Source organism: Cordyceps fumosorosea (assembly GCF_001636725.1).
Source record: "Cordyceps fumosorosea ARSEF 2679 chromosome Unknown scaffold_1, whole genome shotgun sequence".
Taxonomy (NCBI): domain Eukaryota; kingdom Fungi; phylum Ascomycota; class Sordariomycetes; order Hypocreales; family Cordycipitaceae; genus Cordyceps; species Cordyceps fumosorosea.
In genome coordinates, this window is record NW_017387301.1 from 165111 (window position 1) to 186759 (window position 21649).

General features: G+C 57.2%; 8 protein-coding genes across 8 annotated transcripts; 4 read left to right on the plus strand and 4 right to left on the minus strand.

The window, feature by feature from the left end:
• Window positions 1–1271: 1271 nt before the first annotated feature.
• Window positions 1272–2746, plus strand: ISF_00051 (hypothetical protein; the record flags this gene model as incomplete). The annotated part of the gene is made up of 3 exons (XM_018843658.1): window positions 1272–1413; window positions 1560–1726; window positions 1928–2746. The coding sequence occupies 3 exons, from the start codon at window positions 1272–1274 to the stop codon at window positions 2744–2746; spliced, it is 1128 nt and encodes a 375-aa protein (XP_018708108.1).
• Window positions 2747–3704: 958 nt separating this feature from the next.
• Window positions 3705–4881, minus strand: ISF_00052 (hypothetical protein; the record flags this gene model as incomplete). Its single annotated transcript, XM_018843659.1, has 3 exons — window positions 3705–4003; window positions 4070–4419; window positions 4484–4881. The coding sequence occupies 3 exons, from the start codon at window positions 4879–4881 to the stop codon at window positions 3705–3707; spliced, it is 1047 nt and encodes a 348-aa protein (XP_018708109.1).
• A 240-nt stretch (window positions 4882–5121) lies between these two features.
• On the plus strand, window positions 5122–5631 carry ISF_00053 (acylphosphatase; the record flags this gene model as incomplete). Its single annotated transcript, XM_018843660.1, has 5 exons — window positions 5122–5133; window positions 5188–5221; window positions 5278–5290; window positions 5353–5422; window positions 5482–5631. The coding sequence occupies 5 exons, from the start codon at window positions 5122–5124 to the stop codon at window positions 5629–5631; spliced, it is 279 nt and encodes a 92-aa protein (XP_018708110.1).
• A 141-nt stretch (window positions 5632–5772) lies between these two features.
• ISF_00054 (pre-mRNA splicing factor ATP-dependent RNA helicase prp16) lies at window positions 5773–8709 on the minus strand (the record flags this gene model as incomplete). Its single annotated transcript, XM_018843661.1, has 1 exon — window positions 5773–8709. One exon carries the CDS (start codon window positions 8707–8709, stop codon window positions 5773–5775), a length of 2937 nt encoding a protein of 978 aa, XP_018708111.1.
• Window positions 8710–8934: 225 nt separating this feature from the next.
• ISF_00055 (transducin family protein) lies at window positions 8935–10640 on the plus strand (the record flags this gene model as incomplete). Its single annotated transcript, XM_018843662.1, has 2 exons — window positions 8935–9167; window positions 9215–10640. The coding sequence occupies 2 exons, from the start codon at window positions 8935–8937 to the stop codon at window positions 10638–10640; spliced, it is 1659 nt and encodes a 552-aa protein (XP_018708112.1).
• A 381-nt stretch (window positions 10641–11021) lies between these two features.
• On the minus strand, window positions 11022–12387 carry ISF_00056 (Zn(2)-C6 fungal-type DNA-binding domain protein; the record flags this gene model as incomplete). The annotated part of the gene is made up of 3 exons (XM_018843663.1): window positions 11022–11811; window positions 11867–12166; window positions 12245–12387. The coding sequence occupies 3 exons, from the start codon at window positions 12385–12387 to the stop codon at window positions 11022–11024; spliced, it is 1233 nt and encodes a 410-aa protein (XP_018708113.1).
• A 5824-nt stretch (window positions 12388–18211) lies between these two features.
• On the plus strand, window positions 18212–19045 carry ISF_00057 (hypothetical protein; the record flags this gene model as incomplete). Its single annotated transcript, XM_018843664.1, has 1 exon — window positions 18212–19045. One exon carries the CDS (start codon window positions 18212–18214, stop codon window positions 19043–19045), a length of 834 nt encoding a protein of 277 aa, XP_018708114.1.
• Window positions 19046–20080: 1035 nt separating this feature from the next.
• Window positions 20081–20341, minus strand: ISF_00058 (hypothetical protein; the record flags this gene model as incomplete). The annotated part of the gene is made up of 1 exon (XM_018843665.1): window positions 20081–20341. The coding sequence occupies one exon, from the start codon at window positions 20339–20341 to the stop codon at window positions 20081–20083; it is 261 nt and encodes an 86-aa protein (XP_018708115.1).
• Window positions 20342–21649: the final 1308 nt, after the last annotated feature.

The window sequence follows — 21649 nt, forward strand, 5'->3', positions numbered from 1 at the left end:
TGGGTGGTGGGGGGTGGCCACAGCTGCCGATTGCCAGCTGCTGCCAGCTGCCAGCTGCCAGCCAGTGACAAACAGGCCAATTCGGCTTTGCCAGCTCTTCAGCTCTCTTTCTTCCTTGATTCTGTCTCTATTTCGTTTACCGTACTGATTATTCTTCTCTTTGAATTTATCGAATCAATTCTCAACCGCATCAATTCGTCATCTCTCGCCTTGGCTGCCATCACCGCCTCACCTCTCACCTCAAACACTCAACTCTCCTCGGACCTGCCGTCCACCTCTTCCCTCTCTTGGTTCCGGGCCCAATCCACCCACACCAAAAACTCACATAGCTTCCTCTTCCTCTTTCCTCTTCCTCTCGCTTTCTCGCTCGCGCCCTCTCCCTCTTCGCCCTCTGACCTCCGACTCACTTCGTCGTCTCTTCTCCGCTACCATAACGCTACCAATATTGATTGCTCGCCTCTCCAAGCTTGCTTGGTTCTCGAATCTCTAGATCGTCTCCGGCTCGGACTAAGCTTTTTTCTACTTTGCCTCGCTCGCATCCGCTTCCCACTCGACCGCCGCCGCCGCGCACCAGTGACCACCCGCTACCAACTCTACCAACTCAAACGCTGCCGCTACTCAAACTCTCTCTTTGCCTCGCCTCGCTGTTCTCTTTATTTTATTCAAATTCATCCTTACCTGTTTCTCATCTTCGACCATAAATGCTACCGATAGCCACAGCTCTCAACGCATGTAACTTCGCCCACAACCTTCTTACCACTGCCGTCTCGCCTCGCCTGCTTGACACTTCCTCGAGGCATCACTCTCGTTTGAGCTCTCGCCTGCACCAAACCTTCTCATTTGCGCCCGCACAGCTTGCTCGCATTTGACCTCGTCCGCAACGCCTTGGGCTTCTCCGAGCTCCCGCAAACTACTTACCTACCCATCAACATACCCAAACCCATCACGGCGTCGCACCCAGTTGCGCATGGTGGGGTCAAGATGCCGCCTCGTTCATCTCTAACTTCGTCCTTTTCCGTCACGGATGCCGACAATGAGGTCATCTGCCCTCTAAATAATCAAGATGGCTCCAGCTGCCGTAAAAGATGCGTCGGCGTAAGTCTCCATCCTCCCGCCTGTCCATTTCCTACCCATTGCTCGCCGCCCGCTCGTTCTCGGCGGAGCATTGTCAGCCATCGCCAAGACCTTCATTTTCCCAAAATAATCGCTGCTTTGCTGGTCTTCATCAGGCCCCTGACCGTCTCCTTCCCCAGGAAAAACGCTTTCGCTCCATGCAGGAACACATCCGTCGAGCTCATCCCGAGCATTATATTCCCAAGCTACCCGCCACCGAGGAGAGCTTTCTATTAATGGTCCGAACGCCGCCTTCCGAACGCCCCCCCGCGGACCCAAGTTCAGCTCCCTCTGCACAAGGTGCGTATTCTTTTATCTTCCGCCTCTTTTTCTCACTCTTTTCTCATGCTTTTTTTCCTATGTCCTTCCTGTCACTTCGGAAGGAGAAGAATCCGAAAGAGCCAAAATACAGCATTTGAACACACAAGCTAACCTAATTGTCATAGGCTTACATCAGCGCCAAAATGACTACCGACACAATTCCTCTGGCCCGGCTACCCCCAGACACTCGGACGAATATCCCAACGTGCCTACAAACCCTCTGATCGGAGCTGCCACCGTCCTCGCCGAGCTTCAGGGCGGCAAATCTAACCGAGATATCGACATGGATGCGGTAAGTTGGCACCTCACAACCCTCACAAACGTTCAACGACCTGCCCACCCACCACCTACCTTAGCTGCCCCGCGCCATATCAATAGCTCCCTCCCTCCCAGCATCAACATTTCATCAACAATTTGGCATCGCATCGCAATCCCTCAATCCTCTCTCAATTGTCTACTGATTTAGCACTGATTCTAACTTTTCTCCCTCTAGGGCTATCATTCCGACGTGGACGGTCGTCGCATTCTCAAAACCTCTATCGAGCTCCCACCATTCCACCAGATCAATCATGATGTCACTAGCGACCCCTTCCGCAACCGCCAGCTCCCCTCGATTCTTTCTGGCTCACCACCCGGCCGCTCCTCCACCCTACCGCCGTTGCAACGCCCCAGAATTCACCACCCACGCAAGCAGTCCATCTCCAAACGCACCACCAAGGAGGATCTCAAGCGGAAGACCTCCCGTGCTGCTGCCACGGCAGCTGAATGGTTGAGCCACATTCAAAACGAGGAGCTCACAGTACCTGACGACGCCCGTAAGGCAGCCTCCGTTGAGCCCTCGCCAGACTTCGGCAAGCGCTGGAGCGAGCTGGTCGATGCCGCCGCCTCTGCCAATGGCGATCTCGAAGACCGCACTCCCATGCCACAGTCACCCATCTCCATCCACCGCTCTTCCATGCCGCCCTTTTCCCAGCAAGGCCTACAACAAAGCAATTACCAGGCTTCACCTCTACAGCAAGCTCTAACCCCGCCGCCCTATCCAAGTGTCGAGAACGGCGAAAACTTTCACATGGGCGCCACCGGCCTGTCGGACTCATCCCCCACTTACTCATCTCAAAACATCCAAATCTATTGTGCCGCCTGTCAGAGTATCTCTGCGCTCAGGAGCTCCTACGCTTGCACTGAGTGCATCAGCGGCTTGTGCGCTGCCTGCGTTGAGATAATCGTGGCTGGCCAAGGAGCACGGAGGACGTGCCCCCGCTGCGCCACCATCGGCGGTCGGTTCAAGCCTTTTCAGCTCGACATTCGGTAAATGCCTACGCCTTATTATCCAACGACACACGCTCCATGACGACACTCCTTTGATGACTTAGACTACACGCTTTCGTTTCACTGCCTCTTTCTACTGGGCTATATCCTTCTCGGTTTTAGACGTACTGGGCAACGGGCTGCAAATCATTTCACGGCGCATTCGGATTCACGATACAACGATACACTTCTCTTCTGGGCTAGCCCCTGCTCTTGGATTGCACGTTCCACTGGGTTCACGGACAGAGCTCTTTGCCTTTTCTTCTTGGACACAAGCCCAGTGCTTTGGTCATTATGATTTCTTGTCTTTTCTTCCCTGTTGTGACTACACTGTCCTTTTCACCTCTTGACCTCGGGTCTTCTCTTTCATAGTTTTGGCTGCCTCACGATCAGTCCTCTGGCTGCCTCGTATTCAGTCTCTCTTTTTCCGGGGTTTCTTTCCTTATTATCCTAAGCTTCTTTGGTTTGCTTTTGTTTTCCGGTTTGGTTTTTTTTTCTTATTGAGGTAGGCTTTTTGAGTATTTTCCTTGGATACGGTTCCGGTAGGCTTGGGTTTCTGACGGTTGGCGTTTTTCCTTGAGATTTTATTTGGATTTCTGTAAGGACAGCCGTTTTTGGCTTTGTAAATTGGTGGCTTTGCCCACTGCGTTCTTTCCCCGTTCTAACCACAAGTTTTTTGAACGATTGTCGGTTACACAATGTTGTACACTGCCACTAGCTTCCAATGAACGAGATTGATCTTATTTTCTTGATTCACTTGTGCCGTGATGTAAATGGAGTGATTGCCACTTGGAAAAGGCAATCACGACGAAGAATTTCTGATTTATTCCAAAAATGTAGCTCTGTTTTGCTGAAAGTCCCAATAACGCCGGTTCTAACCAAGTACAACAAAACCACAACAGAGTCCCGATGAAACACCCCCTTCCCTCCCTTGCCATCCTCCTTCTCTACTTCTTCCCTGTTCACCTGCCCTCCCTCTTCTTCTGCTCCTGCTGCTGCAGAAGCGCGTCGCGCACCGCCGCGCGCGCGTTCCTGCTACCACCCAGCTTCGGCCCGCGCAGCACCTCGCCCGCCGCGACCGCCTGCTGGTGCGCCTGCTGCCGCTGCGTCATGCGCGGCTGGTTGACCGCCGGCCGGCGGCGCTGTCGCCGCGCCGCGACCTCGTCCATGTACTGTCGGCGGAAGTCGGCCGCGAGCGCGTCGTCCACGTCCCCACCTGTGGCGGTGGCGGGTGTGGTGGTTGGGACGTCGTATACGTCGACTGTAAGCGGTGTTGTCAATATTGGGAGGTGTGTCTGCGTGACGGGGGGAGGGGAAGGGGACGTACGTTTGTTTTCGTGCAGGAAGGCTTCGACCATGGCGTCGCGCTTCATGTCATCGCTGCCGCGGCGGTTGCGCCGTCGTCGCGGCGGCTGCGGAGTTGTGGTCGTCTGGGCCTCGGCGCTGGCCGTCTTGCGCTTGGTGCCGCGGGGGTCGACGGGCACGGGCACCTCGACGAGTTTCGGCCAGCTGGTCGTGGACGTGCCCGTCTGCACCGTGCCGGGGGCGTGCTCGCGCCTCCGCCCGTCGAGCGGCTCCTTGCTTCTACTTCCGGTCGCAAGCTCAGTGTGGGCGGCGGCGGCGGCGGTGTCGGCCCCGGCGGCGCGCGAGGAGAGTCGCGACTCTACATAGGCCATCCTGAATGATTAGCTCTGTCCCCTTCGACTTGGGCTGCTTCCGCAAAGTACGAGGGCAAACGTACAAGTGTTTGTCGTCGGCGTCGGCGACGAAGCCCGTCTGGTGCATGAACCTGTCTGGGAGGCCCTGCGCGGCGACGGCGTCGCGCAGCACAAGGCTGGTGTCGTCCGCGGGGGCGCCGCTGGCGGGCTGCTCGTCGCGGCCGAAGGCGACGCCGCCGCGGAGGCGACGGCTCTTGCCGCGGGCTTGACGTAGCTTCAGGGCGGCCTGCACCGCGGACGCGTCCTCGTTGCCATCCGCGACCTCGTCACCGTTGTCGTCGTTGTGGTCGGGGAGCGTGGCGGTGGGCGGCGCGTCGTATGTCGTCGTCGTGGGTGGCGCCTCGGGGGATGCGTCCCGCTGGCGCAGCGTCTTGGTGCGCTTCTTGGCCTTGAAGCGGATGCCAGGCTCGTCCGGCTCCATGGCTGTGTTGGATGGGGAGAAGGTTGTTGGAAGAGGAAGGGTTGCGACTTGAAAAGCGAGAGTTGACGGCCTTGGAGAAAAGGTGGTGCCGTTTTGCGGGTCTCGATTGGCCGATGCGTCTCTGAGAGATCGGCACTAGTCGCCAACCTGCAACTCAAAACCTATATTGACATGGTACAGTTTAGCCAGCCAATTCAACAAGGCATCGAAAAACCATACTAATTTCATTCTCTTCCAACGATGACAAAAAGAGTAAGAGGACCTCGTACCCTGATAACCCTTGGATATGCGCTTATGCCGGTACAGGTATACTTTGTCGCCCACGGCGGCACGGTGCAGGGTATGTATGGGAATCCGTCAAGCTAACTCTCAGTGACTGACCGCATCCCGTCGTAGGAGTTGGTTTTCGGTACGTTGCCACGCGAAGCATCTCGGCTGTTCCATTTTGTCACCTGCCCTAACAATGGCTAGATACTTTACGCGGAAGCGGGCGCGGGCATATGGCCTAACGGGCTGGTGCCGCAACACCACCGACAACAAGGTAAGATTAGTATGCCTACATCTGCGCTGCCACATGTTCTGAAGAGAGACAACGTCTAGGTCGAAGGCGAAGCGCAAGGCGAGGAATCTTCTGTCGAAAAGTTGATGAAGGACGTCGACGAAGGCCCTAGTGGCGCCACCGTCGTTAAGCTCACCCAGGAAGCGCGTGATGCTATCGCCGACGAGGCAGAGTTTACCGTTCGACATTGACAGCAGCACTAGCTCCTCTCGTCCATGGGAAAACCAATCAGAGAATACAGATGTTTGATTATATACAAGACCGAATTCGAGAAACGCCACAACGCTAAATGCTCAAAAAACACATCATCCATCTCCCAGTGAATCCTCTAACTAGAAGCCTCGCCCCCTGCGCTTCACCACTGGCTTCTTGACCGCGCCCTGCGTCACAAACTTCTTGCCGTCCCCCGCGCCGCCTTTCTTCTTGGCCGCCACCGCGCGCTCCTCCTCCTCCTCGCGCCTCCGCTCCTCGCGGCGCTTGTCCTCCGCCATCTGCGCCTCGATCTCGACCCTGCGGTTAAACTCCGTCTCCGTGACGCGCTTGGCCCTCGCCGAGTAGCCCTTCTCGCGGACCGAGTAGAAGACGCCGCCCATGTCGGCGAGCCAGTGCGGGTCGACGGCCGTGACGGTCGACACGTACACCTTGGAGGTGAGCACCAGCTCGTGGTAGACGACGTAGTCGGGCGGGTGGCCCGCGTACAGCGCCGACGTCGGGTGCAGCTGCACCGGCAGGTTGGTCCGCAGGTTCACGTACTCGCCCGAGCCCTTGTAGCGCGCCGCCTGGTGGTAGTAGCCCGCGCAGACGCACCGCCGGATCACGTCCCAGTCCATCCCGCAGCTCGCCAGCGCCACCTTTTGCATCCGCGCAATGTCCAGCAGCTGCTCGCGGATCTCCTTGGCGCGCCGCAGCGACTTGGAGTGCAAGAAGTGCCGCGCGCACCACCCGTCCGAGAAGCCGTTGGCCTTCCACGCCTGGTACACCTGCAGGTAGGTCAGGTGGTCCGACTCGTGCACCCAGAACTTCTCGCGCTGCGCGTCGGCCTCGTCCTGCCGCTCCTTGGGCCGGTAGAAGACGCTGGGCACGGAGAGCATGGACACGATGGTGATCATCTCCTCGCTGCAGCCCTGCTCCGCGGCGACGATGAGCAGCTTGGCCAGCGACGGGTCCATCGGGTACGCGCTCATCTTGCGGCCCATCGGCGTCAGCTCACCCAGGTTGTCGAGCGCGCCGAGCGCCCACAGGTCGAACATGGACGTCGTGATGGTGTCCTGCGGCGGCGGGTCCATGAAGTCGAACTCGAGCAGGTCCTTGACGCCCAGCGACTTGAGCATCAGCACCGTGTTGGACAGGTTGGTCCGCTGGATCTCGGGGATCGTCTGCAGGTACAGCTCCTCCTTGAACGCCTTCTCCGTGAAGAGCCGGAACGCCTTGCCCGGCCCCGTACGGCCCGCGCGACCCGACCGCTGCGACGCGTTGGCCTGCGAGATGGGCGTGATCTGCAGCGTGTCCATGCCCATCTTGGGGTTGTACACCTTCATCTTGCTGTACCCCGCGTCCACCACGTACTTGATGCCATCGACCGTCAAACTCGTCTCGGCAATGTTGGTCGCCACCACGCACTTGCGCACCCCCGCCTCGGCCCGGTCGAAGATCTTGGACTGTAGGTCCGCTGGCATTTGACTGTAGATGGGCAAGATGCTCAGCTTGGGCGGGTCGTTGAGGGCGTCCAGTCGCTTTTGGATCAGCTCGCAGGTAATCTCAATGTCTTCCTGACCAGTCATGAAGACGAGGATGTCACCGGGGTCCATGGAAACGTGGATGGCGAGAACCTGTTGCACTGCTTGGTCGACGTAGTCTTCAACGGGCGAGCGGTGAAACATGACGTCGACCGGGAATGTACGTCCGGGGATAGTGAATTCCGGGGCATTGCCGAAGAAATCGGAGAAGCGTTTGGCGTTCATGGTCGCAGAGGTAACAATCAGCTTCAGGTCGCGCCGGCGCGATAGAATCTTCTTGAACAGACCAAAGAGAATATCGGTATTGAGAGCACGCTCGTGGGCTTCATCCATGATGATGCACGAGTACCGGTCCAGGTCAGGCTCAGTCAGGGAGTGCTGAAGCAGGATACCCTCCGTCATGTACTTGATCTCGGTGTCCTTGCTGGTGACGTCCTCGAAACGAATGGAATAACCGACCGTGGTTCCCAGTTCTACTTCCATTTCCTCGGCTACACGCTTGGCTACACTCATCGCCGCAACACGACGCGGCTGCGTGCAGGCGATCATGCCCGTCTTGGCGTAGCCGTCCTCGTACAGAAATTGCGTCAGCTGTGTCGTCTTTCCCGAACCTGTTTCACCGATGACAATCGTGACTTGATTCTCTCGAATGACGCGCAGCAACTCCTCTCGCACCGCGAACGCGGGGAGGTACTCACGCTGCTCTCGTAGTGTCTTGCTTCGACTGAAGTCGCTCGCTCCTTCGGCCTTCTTCATGTGTGTGCTGAACTTGTTGCCCTTGCGCTCGGCGCTGTCCACATCCGCCTCGACAGGCGCGGGAAGCGCGCTGTCGCCATCATCTTCCTTTGCGCCCATGATATTTCCGAGTGCGGTGCCCGCCAGGCTCGTCGCCTGCTGGGCCTGCTTCTGCCGCTCTCGCTGTTGCCGCGCCTCCTTGACCGCCTTGCTTCCCTTCCGACTAAACACGGCCATGTCGCTCTGGTAGTCCCGGACGGCCGGTACCGGGTCGAGCTGCTTGGTGAAGATGGTGCGGCCGTCCAGGAACGGCGGCCGCAGTTCGTGGACGAGCAGGTGCACGCGGGTTGCCTCCTGGTCGTCAAAGTCCGAGGCCATGTCGCGACGCTGGGCGACGCCCGAGACCAGCATCCGATTCGTTTCCCAGGCGTCGTTCTCCTTGCGCCGCTGTTCCTGTCGCGCGTCGTATCGGCTGACCATCTTCTCGGCTTGGGCGGACTCGACCTGCAGCGCCTCGGCGGTGGACGTCTCGTACGACGCGAACGGGTTGTGCGTCTCGTCGCCAAACGCATGCCCACCAAACTCGTCTTGCATGTACCAGTCTCGATCTAGCGCTTTCCAGTCCTCGTCGGCAGGCTGCTGGTCGTCCTCCTGCTGGCGCTTTTGGGTTGGCGCATGGCGGGACTCGACGCGTTGTGAGGACCCGCGGGAGTCGTTGCGAAATCGATTGTTGGAGTGCGCGCCATCGAGGCGGCGTCTCTTGGGATTGTACCCATCGTATTCTCGCTCTTCTCCCATGGCGAGATGGCGATCGCTCCCCTGTATGGTGTCGATGAGGGCTTCAGGATTTCCTGTCGCGGCGCGATGAACCTGGCCCACGAAGTTTTGCCGCGCGCGCTATCGATAAGTAACGGCCCCACTGAAAGTTTTTGGAGTTCGGTGGGAAATGCCCCACGTCGAGATTAAAATCTTGGGCTTCAAGCTGCGGAATACATTTTTTTCCTAGATACCCAATCAGACAACATGTCGATTATCACAGCTGCCCAGTGGGTCCCTAGGGGATTCGCTGCGCCGTTCCCTCAAAAATATACACTCGACGAGGCCGAGTATGAGAGAATAGCCGAGCTGGCCAAGCTCCAGCTTGACGACGCCGAGGAAGACCTCAAGGAAGCGCAAGAGAAGGAGGGCGATGATGACCACATGGCCGACAAGGCGCACGCAAAGGGTGGGAAGAAGAGTTCCAAGTCGGAGACCAAGTATGTTTAATGGAAGACCGGGTGAGGGTTCTGCGCTAATCTTGCAGCTACAATGACGACGAGGACCTGAAGGAATACGACCTGGATAACTACGACGACGACGAAGACGACAAGGTGACCGAGGATGTTCAGGGCCTCAGCATGTTCGGCAACATGAAGTCACTTGCCTACTACGAGGACAACAAGGACGACCCTTATATCACGCTCCAGGACGGAGACGACGAGGAGGCGGAAGATGTCCAGATCCTGGCCACCGATAACCTGATCCTCTCCGCCAAGGTCGAGGACGAGATGGCGCACCTCGAGGTGTACGTGTACGAGGACGCGAGCGACAACCTCTACGTCCACCACGACATCATGCTCCCCGCCATCCCGCTCGCCGTCGAGTGGATCGACATGCCCGTCAGCAACAACGGCTCCTCCGCCGCGGGCGCCGACGCCCGCGGCAACTCCGTCGCCGTCGCCACCATGGACCCGGACATTGAGATCTGGGACCTCGACACCATCGACTGCATGTACCCCAACGCCATCCTCGGCCCCGGCGCCGCCAATGCCGACCCCAGCGTCGTCAAGCCCAAGAAGAAGAAGTCCAAGGCCAGCAAGGCCAACGACAGCTACCACGTCGACGCCGTCCTCGCACTCGCCGCCAACCGCAAGCACCGAAACCTGCTCGCCTCCGCCTCCGCCGACAAGACGGTCAAGCTCTGGGACCTACATACCGCCAAGTGCGCCGCATCCTACGCCCACCACACCGACAAGGTCTGCTCGCTCGCCTGGCACGCCGCCGAGCCCACCGTGCTGCTCACCGGCAGCTACGACCGCACCGTCGTCGCCGCCGACATGCGCGCGCCGGACGCCAAGGCGCCGCGCTGGGGCGTCGAGAGCGACGTCGAGAGCGTCCGGTGGAACCCGCACGACGCCAACTACTTCTTCGTGGCCACCGAGGGCGGCGCCGTGCACTACTACGACGCCCGCGCGGCGCCGGCCACGCCCGCCGACAGCAAGTCCGTCTGGACGCTGCAGGCCCACGACGAGTCCGTCTCCGCGTTCGACGTCAACCCCATCATCCCCGGCTTCATCGCCACCGGCTCGACCGACCGCACGGTGAAGCTGTGGAACGTGAAGGACGGCGCCGGCCCGTCCATGGTCGTCTCGCGCAACCTCGACGTCGGCAAGGTCTTCGCCGCGACGTTCGCGCCGGATGCCGAGGTCAGCTTCCGCCTGGCGGTGGCGGGCAGCGGGGGCAGCATGCACGTCTGGGACACGAGCACCAACCCGTCCGTCCGCAAGGCGTTCGCGGAGCGCGTGCCGGAGCAAAAGGGCGACGTGGAGGACCGCCTGGTCGGCGTGGACGACGACGAGAGCAGCTCCAGCGAGGAGGAGGAGGAGGGTGGCGTCGGAGCCGAGGGTGAGGAGGATGACGAGGATGAAGATGAGGATGAGGATGATGATGAGGATATGGAAGAAGCTTAATGTCGTGACATCTATCATTTGAAATTTTCTTTTGGGTCGTGGGGGTGTTTGGAACATGAAAAAAGAGTGACTTGGCATTCTGAATAGAGCAAGATTTATTATTCCCCCATGGCGCAGCTCGACAGTGAAATGTCCATGGCCTCTCGATGCCCCGGCCAGCCATTCAAGATGTCACCCACCGTCAGAAATGTAATCTCCGGCGGCCCTGCCACCGTCCTGTCAATGTGCAGCCTCGCCACACGGTGCAGGCTGCAGATGTACCTGCCCGGCACGCACCCGTCACCCGGCTGGCAGCCCCCCCTTTTACCGGGCGCCTCCCACGCGCTCTCCTCCACCAGCATCACGCGGTCGACAATCAGCGGCGGCGCGTTAATCTCCTCGTCACCGGCCGAAATCTTGCGACCGAGCGCGGCGACGAGCGGGCTGCGCAGCACCGCCGCCGCCCGCCGCCGAAGACCGGGCGCGCGACACTTCGAAGTTGCAGCTCGCGTAGATGGACGGTGTCGAGAGCACCAAGCCCGTGGCCGCCGCGGCCGCCGTGGCCGCCGGTAGCGCCGCCTCGAGACCCGCCACGGCCGCAGCGAAGTCGCGCGCGAACGGGTCCCAGCACGTCTCGCTGGGGCTCCCGACCGGGACGCGCAGTAGGATGCTCACCAGCGCGCGTCGGAGATCCAGCGCGGCGATGTCCACCTCGGCACCGCGGCGGACCCCGCGCAGCCGCGTCACGTAGGCGTCGTAGCGTGCCTCCCAGGCCGCGAAGAGCGGCGCGAACGGCTGCCGTGCAGCGTGCGCGGCGGCCGCGTCGCCGGCGGTCGGCATCGGAGGAAGCGCGTCGAGCACGTCGTGCACGCTGTTCCACACCATGTCCAGCTCGAGGCACGCGCGCAGCGTCGAGGTCAGCGGGCGCCGCTGCAGGGCGGCGAGGGCGTCGAGCCAGCGCCCCGGCGGGCGGGCGGCGGCCTGCGAGGAGGAGACCTCGAGGTGGAACTCCTCGGCGACGCGCTCGGCCTTGACGTACACGTAGAGGATCTGCGCGGCGGCGGCGGCGACGGACGGCACGTCCAAGCACTCCCAGAAAACCCACTGGCGGACGAGGCGCCGGCTGGCGGCGACGATGCTGGCGAAGACGGCTCGCTCGCCGACGCTGACGGCGTAGCTCGCGAGCACCAAGCTGGCCAGAAGCACGGCAATCTGGTCTCGCGGCGACGGCCGTCGCGGCGGCTCACCGTCGGCGGCCCACGACGTCGTCGTTAGCCGGAGGATGTGCCGCACCGCCGCCGAGTATTGGCGGGAGCTCTCGCGCTCCACGACCGCTGAACTCGTCGACGGCGATGGCGCCAATCTCGGCGGCGTAGTACCGTGAAAGGGCGAGCTCGGCGGCCGAGGCCGGCGCCACGGGGGCCGGCTGCAGCTGGGCGTCAGCCGTGGTGAGCGGCGGGGGCAGGTGGTAACCTCCGCAGGGACGCCACGCGCGGATGCACCGCTGGCAGGCGGGTCGGGCCTCGTCGCATTTGATCCGGCGGACGCTGTTGAAGGTGAAGGAGGGGTGTTAGTAGGTGGGAAGGGATGTATGGAAGGAGGTCATCAGGGGGCAGTTGGCGTACCGACATGTTAGACACCCGGTCCTCGTTCGGGGGGCGAATCGCTTCCGCCGCGGCTGTGTTTGGCCGGGCGCCAGCGTGCAAGTATCCTCGGTCGTGCCTGCTGAGGGCGCCTTGTTGACGCCTTTGATAGACAACTCTGTCATAATGAACGTTTCCAAAGACTCGATATTGATGGTGAAGCGCTAAATGGTGATGGTAGAAGGGCCAGCGATCCGGCGACAATCCGATCTGTCAGGGGCATCAGGAGCGGCGAAGGCTGCCAACGAGCGACGTCAGTGATTATGGTGGCACGGGCGAGAATGAGTCAATTGGCTCGGTGTTGGGCCAATTGCTTAAACCGGTAGACGAGGCGGTAGACGAGGCGGTAGACGAGGCGGGTAAGCGTGATGCAATTACGATCGAAGGATCATCGGCTATCGGAGGGCTGGTTGGACGGGCGGTAGAAACGGGTTGACGAGAATATGGTTTAAAAATCAGGCTATCCTGGCCCATCCCCGCAGGGGCGCAGCGCAGTTCTCTGAGAAATATAAAGAAGGCTGAAGGGCTGAGGGCAGGAATAAGTCTTGGCAGGTGGAACAGATGTCAGCGAGCTGATGCTCTCCGTCAATTTCTAAAGTCCTGTTGGCTGAGAATCGTACCATCACTTCTCGGCACCTCTTTCGCATCATGAGTCCGCAAAAGGATGTCGTTGTTGTGCAAGCAAGCCTTGAGGAAGTGAGGAAGGGAGGAAGGTCTTCACCGCCCGCACATCGGGGGCTCGGATGTGGTGTCTGTGCTCCGTATACCCGGCGCTGCTGTTTTATACCCGGGTCCTGTGAGAAACGCCCCAGGTGATAAGATGGGATGAATAAAGTCGGGACCCCTTCGGCTTTTTTTTTTCATTTTCATTTTTATTTTTTGACGTCGCTGGGAGCGAACTGTTGAATGGAGATGTGTCGTCAGCAGCATCTCCAGTCCAGCGTGCTGTGGGCAAGGTGTGTCGTGCCTTGCACAGCTGGCCTTGATACGGAACGTGGAAAGACCAGGACAAGTGACAACTTGCGCTCCTTCATGTTTGAGATGATGCAGAATGGCATTATCGATCGCACGTGTCAAAGTGATTGCATGCGTCTTTGGACGGCTGCTCTAGACGATGCCGTCTTTTGTTCGTTCTGATAGTTGCGATGACACGAGTACGTGCATCATGAGCGGCCATTGGGGGCTTGGAGCAACAATGCCTCACTCCTTCGTAAACTGAGACTGCAATGGCGAGATATTGCTACTGCGCCCATCTTTGATAGGCAACTTTTTCTTGGTTCCATGACATGTCCCTCAGCAGAGTTTTATTAGTGACTGGTCAGCCTTAACTAAACATCTGATGCCGCCACTTGAATCCTTCCATCCCTCATCGAGTGACTGGTTCCCGCTTCCCCAAGCCACGACAGCAGGGGCCCTCTTCAAAGAATTACTGGATGTGTGCATCCCTCGAGGGGTCCCGGAACCCTGGAGACGAAAGCAATTAAAAGGAAAAAAAAAAAACCCCAGCGATATGCACGCCATTACATGATGATTCAGGGGCCCGGTCTAGTTTCAAGTTGACGGCAGAGCCCACGGCCCTGGCTGCCCTGCCCTGGGCGACGGATGACACGCCGCGGCGGGGACGGGCTAGGGTCGGCCCCCCCGGGTTGAAACGAGATGCGACGGACGGGTGAAATCGAGAGGCATAAAATTGCTTTGCCAGAAGCAGCTTTCTTGACAACAATGGGAATTGAGCAAGCTGTGAGACGTGCAGGACGAAAAAAAAAAAAATAGAGGGATCCGAAACAGAGGATGAGGGGACTGACTGGTGATGCGGCTCAGTTGGCCGAGACAAGACGGCGGCGCCGCAGGCTGGTTTAGTAGTAGCGCTGTAATTTCCACTCGGGTTCATGCAGAGCAAAAATAGCATCAACGTCGCTGTTAGTCAGGAACCAGTTGCATCGTGGCAACGGCGGGCAGTGCTATTCGAATGAAGCAGGTGGGCTATTCCAACTTATTATAACGGTTGGCCGGTAACTCGGCGGCTTGTCAAACTGACAGCTGCCGCATACGAGGAAACAATATAAATGAAGCAATTTCGTCGCTGTTTTAGGCGCCGCGAGTAAATGAGGAGGACGTGTCAAGTTGGATCCTCCAAGGTAAGATATTTCCAGGCCACAGACTCGACGCCCGTGATTACGTTTTCGGCACTCGCTCGCGTGAAGTCTCGTTCTCTTGACAAGGGAGACATCAATGCGCCGGGTGCTCGCGATGGAGGAGCTCTTGGCCTCTGCGGCGCAGCACATTTGGGGGCGGGATGAGGCGATGCAAGGGATAAGATTATAGCATACATAGGTTCACGGGAAGACCAAGGCAATAAAATCCGAGAACAAGGCGATATGGTTCATGGCAAGAGTTTGCGGTGCAGGCTATGCTGCGCAAAGGGTGTCGAGGCCGAGGGGTTCGGTGGCATTAATGCGGCCAATATTGACAAGTACCGTCGATATAGGCGCTGGAGACGGGCAATATTCTGTCATCAACAGAAGACGGAATAGGTACGTGGAGTAATACGTTTGCAGGGGGGTGGTATATCATGGAAGAAAGAAAGGGATGGCTGTCGGACGAGCATGCGTTTTGTTGCACCACAAATAGTATCACTACTGGTGGCATTTTAGAGTCCCCTCATGAATAGATTGAACGGTTCTCAGCCACCACATCAGCACCCCTTGAATAGAATTGAATAGTTCCCAACTGCCACGTTGGAAGTCTCCCATGCTTCCAAAGGTCTCGTTGGGCTGAATCCCGACTGCAACGCATCGCTGAAATGTCTCGGACTCGTTTGCATATGCATCTGCATACGGATCAATGGATTGTCTATATGGATGCGCAAGGTGAGGACCTGCAGACTACTGACACGGCGGCTGCAAACTCAAAGTCTGGATGTCGACTGTCATAGCTACCATCTACAAGGCTTTCCCACGGGGCAAACAAGAAACCGGGCCGATGCGAGGGACGAGCGCTGGGCAAGAGGAGAAAGAGCGAGATAGAGTTTGGTAGCCTCGAGATGCATATGTACCTTGCTGGCCCGTCAATGAGGTCTGACGACGAGGTCCATGTTGGAGGAATTCCTAGATTTCCGAGGGGAGGCCGACCAGAAGCCCCAAGAAGGGTTTGGTGGCGGCGACGCAGGGACGAGATCGACAGAGAAGTACCGCCCTCGGGGGCTTTGTATGGGCAAGGTACAAACCTGCCCCATTCGGACTAGGTTGGTACCTGAAACCCGGGATGGACAGGGGGTTGTTTTGGGCTGGCGCGCATACAGAGCTTGGCCAGGGCATCATTGGACGACGGCAATCGAAAAGGCAGGCGAGAAGCCCAAGGTGACAAGTCGGCGAGTTCATCGCAGCCATTCAGAGGGCCGGCGGCAGCAGGGGAAAAGGGGCGAGGGTGAGGGTGAGGGTGAGGGGACGGAGGGGAAGGGGGACGCGTCGGCATCGATAGGGAGAGTTTGATGGGCGCGGGTACCTGAGCGTCGGAGAGGACGAGATGGAAACGCGAAGCCGGTTTGGTATTTACCTTGAAGGCGAGAGGCAGAAGGTTTACAGCGTGCGAAGACCGGGTATCCGTACAATCCAACAAGAAAATGCACAGCCTTTTTTGCCTCTGCTTTCCCGTCACCGTCCGTGTGATGAAACGGAGGCTTGGGAACCTGGGCTGTTGCGGGGGAGCTTGGCCAACCCCAGCGAAAATCGAATAGATTACAGCGTATTGCCGGGTTTTTAATTGATTTTCTAGTGGCCTGTTATCGCTTCTCCTCTGTCAGCATGTGAGAGGGAGCTGAGACCATGCCCTGGTCTTTGCCCGCGGGGCCGGACGAGTGCGAGACATTTTAGTTTATTGTGATATAACAATGCCTTTTTCTCAGCTCATCAGCTCATCACCGGTCGAAAAAACAAACAAAGTCTACTGGTACCGATGAGAAGTCTAGACCTTTTTTTTTTTTTTAGTTTAAAAAGGAAGAGAAAAAGGCCGCGCAACAAGGGGGAAAAGGTCCCGGCCTGCAAGCACTAAACTGGTACACCATTCGCGCCGCAACTTCGCTGGAAGCCTGCAGGTTTGTAGCGCCCAACCGGGTGGGCGTCGGCCTTGATTGGCGGATTGGGCTGGCTTCCCAGGGATGGATGGATGAGAGAAATCGGGGCCCCCAGCTAACTTTTTCGTGCCTGGGGCCCTTGGCGCTAACCGAACGACAAAAATCGACTTGATTGGCTGCGTCCGGGTCCAAGGGGTGGATCGGCCGTCAGGTTTACAGTGGGGGCAGGGAAAGTTCCACGGCAAGCCGGCCAGGTACCAACCAAGTCGGCCTGCTGGGTGGCGTCGCCGGTACGTTTCGACGGGGTGCATCTCCCTGCATCGAGGCTTGTACCTTTTTTTTCTATCCCTCTTTGCCGACCAGTCAAGAAGAGGTGTGTGTCTGGGCGCAACGACGACGAACCAAGACTAATCAAGCGCATCCTTTTGTAAACAACCGGCTGGGCTTCTCGTCGTTTCTTTGTTAGTGGCCTTTTTTTTACTGGGTATCGTTGATGGATGGATCTTACGGCAGCGGCCCTGCATCTCGTCCTCCCACCCTTCTTCTTCTCGTCCCCCCCTTCCGTTTGCCGACCTTTTTCTTCCCTTTCTCTTCATATTCTTTGCAAGAATAGCAACTTTTGTCAATCCTTTTTCTTTCCTTCGCAAACGCTGGTTTCGTCCTGCATTGTTCACGTCTGTTTCTCTCCTTGACGAAGACGTGATCTTTCCTCTCCCTCTATATTAGTCTGCGACTAAACAACTACACTCTACGCTACACTTGCACCACCAACGTACGCACCAACGCCTACACACAAAACAACACCAGTTGTACAACCAGGTCGCAAACCGTTCAACGACACCGGCTTTTTTTTCTTTGCGCATCGCTTGTTGCCACGTCGACGCACTCCTTGATCATCGCATCTCGCTTTTCAGCTCACTCTATTTATCGAAACACATCTCTCTTCATCGTCTTCTCTCCCTCAAATTTGGCCACCAGTCAGCCCTCGACAAACGCCCTCGACCAGCAAACGGCGCCGACGCTAGTTCGCTTCGCAGCTGCCAGGTACCAAACTCTCAGCACTCCGGAGTCCTGGCCCAAAACGGAACCCACCAAAAAAAAAAAAGGCCGCAGTCCACTCACACACAAACGCCCACTTTTTCGCTACAGTTCGCGACTCTGTGTCTGTGTCTGACAAAACAGACTTTCGGAGCGCCCTATTTCGTTTGGTAGAACCGAACCACTTGGATCCTTGTGGTCTTTGAATTATTGTTCCTGTCCGCCTCTTGTGCGCTGTCAACAAAAACGTTCAGGATTTTTCGCAGAGTCAATATCCAGTCTCGTGCGCTTCCTCTGCATATCTTCCTCGGTCCTTTTCCCCGCTCGACACTGTGCTGACCGCCGCACCTGCTCATCAGCGCTACACCGTCAGTCACCTTCCGACTTGGGAGCCACCAAACCATCACCATCCCGCTGCTGCATCCTGTGCTGCATCCCACCAATCCCACCACCGCTCTGCACCTCGCCTGATTTGCACCACTTGGCTCTCTGCAACGTTTCTCGCCAAGCCACAATCTTTTGTCCTGCATTCTACCCGTGCTTGTACAGAACTCCGCCGTCTCACCTTTGGGTCACAGGTTCAACAGACCACCTCACCCGCCAGCGCTAACGGCACGTCAACCCGCCTTCCTTCACGACTCGCCTAGCCAGTGCCTAGCAGTGCCTAACTGACGCTATCGCTCCACCACCTGCCGCTACCTGCACTCGTGCATCCACTTGCTCAAACTCGTCCTCATTGTGGTTGTATAATACAACAGGACGCCCGCTGTTATCTGCCGGCCGCAATCGTTGTGTCTTCACTTTTCAAATTTCATACACCACAGCGATCATATCTCGCCATGTCTCTGTCGCGAGCCTTTACCACATCCCGCCGCAAGCTCGGCCTCGACACCGACTCGGCCCCAAGCTTCATGAGACGCAGCAACACCACCAAGGCACCCGAGTTTCGTCCCAAGATTTCTGGTCCAGTCGAGCTTATTCACACCACAAACATCCTCACATACAGCGCACCGGATCTGCCTCGCCCTTCCCGCAGCAACTCGGCTTCTTCCAAAACTGCTGACTCGGACACGGAAACGTTCATGACTGCCGAGTCTACCCCGCCCACCAGCCCCGATGTATCCCCCGCTGAGCGTGACTGTGCTTCGCCGACCCCCGAGCCGAACCACCTGTCCTGCTACTTCCAGACCGCCGCCCGCGCGGCCACGCCGGACCCTTCCGCTCCCGCCATTCCCAAGCGTTCGCCATCGCACACAAAAAAGGCCAGCTACGAGGCGCTGGCTCGCAAGCGCTCCATCTCTCGCCAGTCCCGCGACTCGGACATGTCAACCTCTTCACGCCCTGGTTTGACCTTTTCTCGTGCATCGTCCACGTCGACGCGGGTGTCGTCGGCCTCGTCTTCTTTCGCGCAAAAGTTGGCCCCTGCTACCCCGCCAGTCAACACAGGCAAAGAGTCGCATCCGTTCGGCCAGGAGCTTGCTCAGGTCAGCGAGCTCGCCGAGGAGTACGGTGTCGGCGACAAGCTCGGGCCTATTGATGAGGAAGAGGAGCTCTACTTCAGCTCTCGCGGTCTCGTTAGGTTCACGGCCGACGACTACCTGGGCATCGTCCACGGTATCAGCAGCTCCTTCTTCGCTGACCACTCGGCGGCTCCTGCGCCTCTCTGGATTTAGCCTGCTCATCCAAACAGGATAGGCACGACAAATTTTCTTGCATCTTCGGCTGTACATATTCAACGACATACCGCGGGGAACTCATTTGCTTGGCGAATGCACATCTGCACAACGTTTTTCTATTTTGCGCAACTACACGGGACCACAGGGACACGGGATTCAATAACAACAAGGACAGCGATTTGAATGACGCCTGCGCGACGGGCTACAAGCCCCGTCTCTTTTGAGGCAGTCTTTTTACGGTGATTTACGGTGATGGCGTTTATAGACACAGGGTCCATGGATGACCAGGGAACAAGCTTGACAATTGATTCGACGATTTATTTTTATTTGTATGGTTACTAGGACGGGTTTAGTTGATTTCTATACCCATGGCCTCGACGGCATTCACTATATTGCTTGTTGCTACTCATTTGTATCAATTATCGACGTGATGTTTTGTTTCCTTGCTTTTCTTGTCCTCTTTTCTTTTCGCGAAGAACAAGATTCGACATGTGTCAATATAGCGCCACAATGTCTCACACATTTACCAAGGACAAAGAGCCAGAGTTTCCCACATGCCAGCGACTCAGTTGATTCGTCACAAATGACCACCGTCCGCGCACGTCAAACTACCAACCCGTGCGATACCCGAGTGCGCCTTTGTCATGGCCGACGTCATGCGGAACAGCGCACAACCATGCCATCGTCACGAGACTGCGGATGGACAATCTTCCTCTTTCGGCCGATGGGCTGGTCTGTTCTTGTCGCAGATGGGGCGGGGGGAGAAGAAGTGGAGGGGAGATCGTTTGTTTGGCGACTGGACCCCTGCTAGCGCCACTCTCTCCGTCAATGGCCTCGACTTACACGGCTCACTTCCACGCTCACAAGACATACTCGAGGCTGGTGTTCTTTACATGACCATTATTTTATTTATAATCATCAACATTCATCTGATGGGCTACCTGAACTATAAACTTCCTCTCCATAGGTGCTCAGAGTCGTCCACCATGAGCCGGCTCTCCGTCCACCGGCCACGGACTCGAGGCTGGAAAATTACCGGCTCTTTGCGACGGCGGCGACGGCGCGATACCTGTCGGCGGTCGTCTTGCGCATCCAACGGCCCTCGTACACCTCCCACTCGGGCTCGCACTGCAGACACGGCCTGCGGATCGGCTCCCCCTGAACCTCCGCCCTCACCGTGACGATGCCGCACTTTCCGCAGCCGTGGACCGGGGCCATCGGGCCCGGCTCCGGGGGCGTGGTGTGGTTCTCGTCGCACATGTACCGTCGAACGAGGACCGCGGTCTTGCACATCTTTTCTATGGCGGTGTGTTGGCGACGGTGTCTTTTTCCGAGGAGGAGTGGTGATGGGTTGCTTACCTGTTGTGTGTGGTCTTTTTCTTCTTGTAAAGGAGAGGACAAAGTTTATGAGTGATGCTTCAAGGTCTGTTGACTTTGCTATACAGGGGGGACGTGAATTAACAGCCTGGAAGAAGTGTCAAGTTGAGGACCCTTTTTATAACTCGTTGCTGAGCCGTGACACGCTCTAGTACGGCGATTTGAGGCTGCTAAATGCGCATCTGGGCGCGCATTCATGCTCTCACAGGGCAAACTTCATGACTGCCCAAACCTATTGAAGAGCAAAATGGGCCCATCTTTTACGCTGCGCGTAGCACATGGGATTGTACAAGTCGAAGGTGCAGAGTGATGCTACAAGTGGTGTGTATTACAACTTGAGAAACGCTACCTGACACAGGAACCTGCGATACAAGCCAAAGAAACAAATCGATTTGTGTATTCTTAGGTCTTTCGTTGCTACATGTGGTGTGTAATACAACTTAAGAAAACGCTACCTGACACAGGAACCTACGATACAAGCCAAAGAAACAAATCGACTTGCGCATTCTTAGGTCTTTCGTGTTTCTTACTTCAAGCAACAAGTTTGTCCTTGCGCAGATCTGCAGTTGCGAAGCTCATCTTGCTTGAACCAACAATAGGAAGGGCATCTCTCAGGTATGACAAGAGGCCAGTCATTACCAGACACACTGCAATTTGTTAGACAATACTTTGATCAACATTGTGATATGATTCACGGCTTTTAGTCCAAGTTTACAATTAACGCAGGCGTAGACGGGAGCACGGAAGCCCCCTCGCTGGGACTCTCTTGTTCCACTGTCTTCTGGACAAGGTCCCTACCTGTCTACACTGTACAACATCGAAGGACCTGATGTTTTCAAAAATACCTTGAAACTAGATCTAAATCAGTTTCTAGTTTATATGCATAGTATAATTTTTATCTTTGTAAAACCTCAGCTGCGACAGGAGAATAACAATTAGCCGCCTGACGTGCACCAACAATTCATCAGCGTCCAGCGCGACGCGATCGCCAAGACGTTCCAACAATTCAGCGACATGATAAATCTGCTAGGAGGAACTTTCGCAAATGCTCGCAGTCGCGTTTTGTGCCTCTTTCCGCCGTTTTCGCAACCTTCATCGCCGAAGCCGGCTCCCCGTCCACAATCTCTAGAGGAACCGGATTATTACCGGCGTGGAGGTTTCCATCCTGTATCGCTCGGCGATGCTTTCGATTCGAAGCGGTACACTGTCCTGAGAAAATTAGGA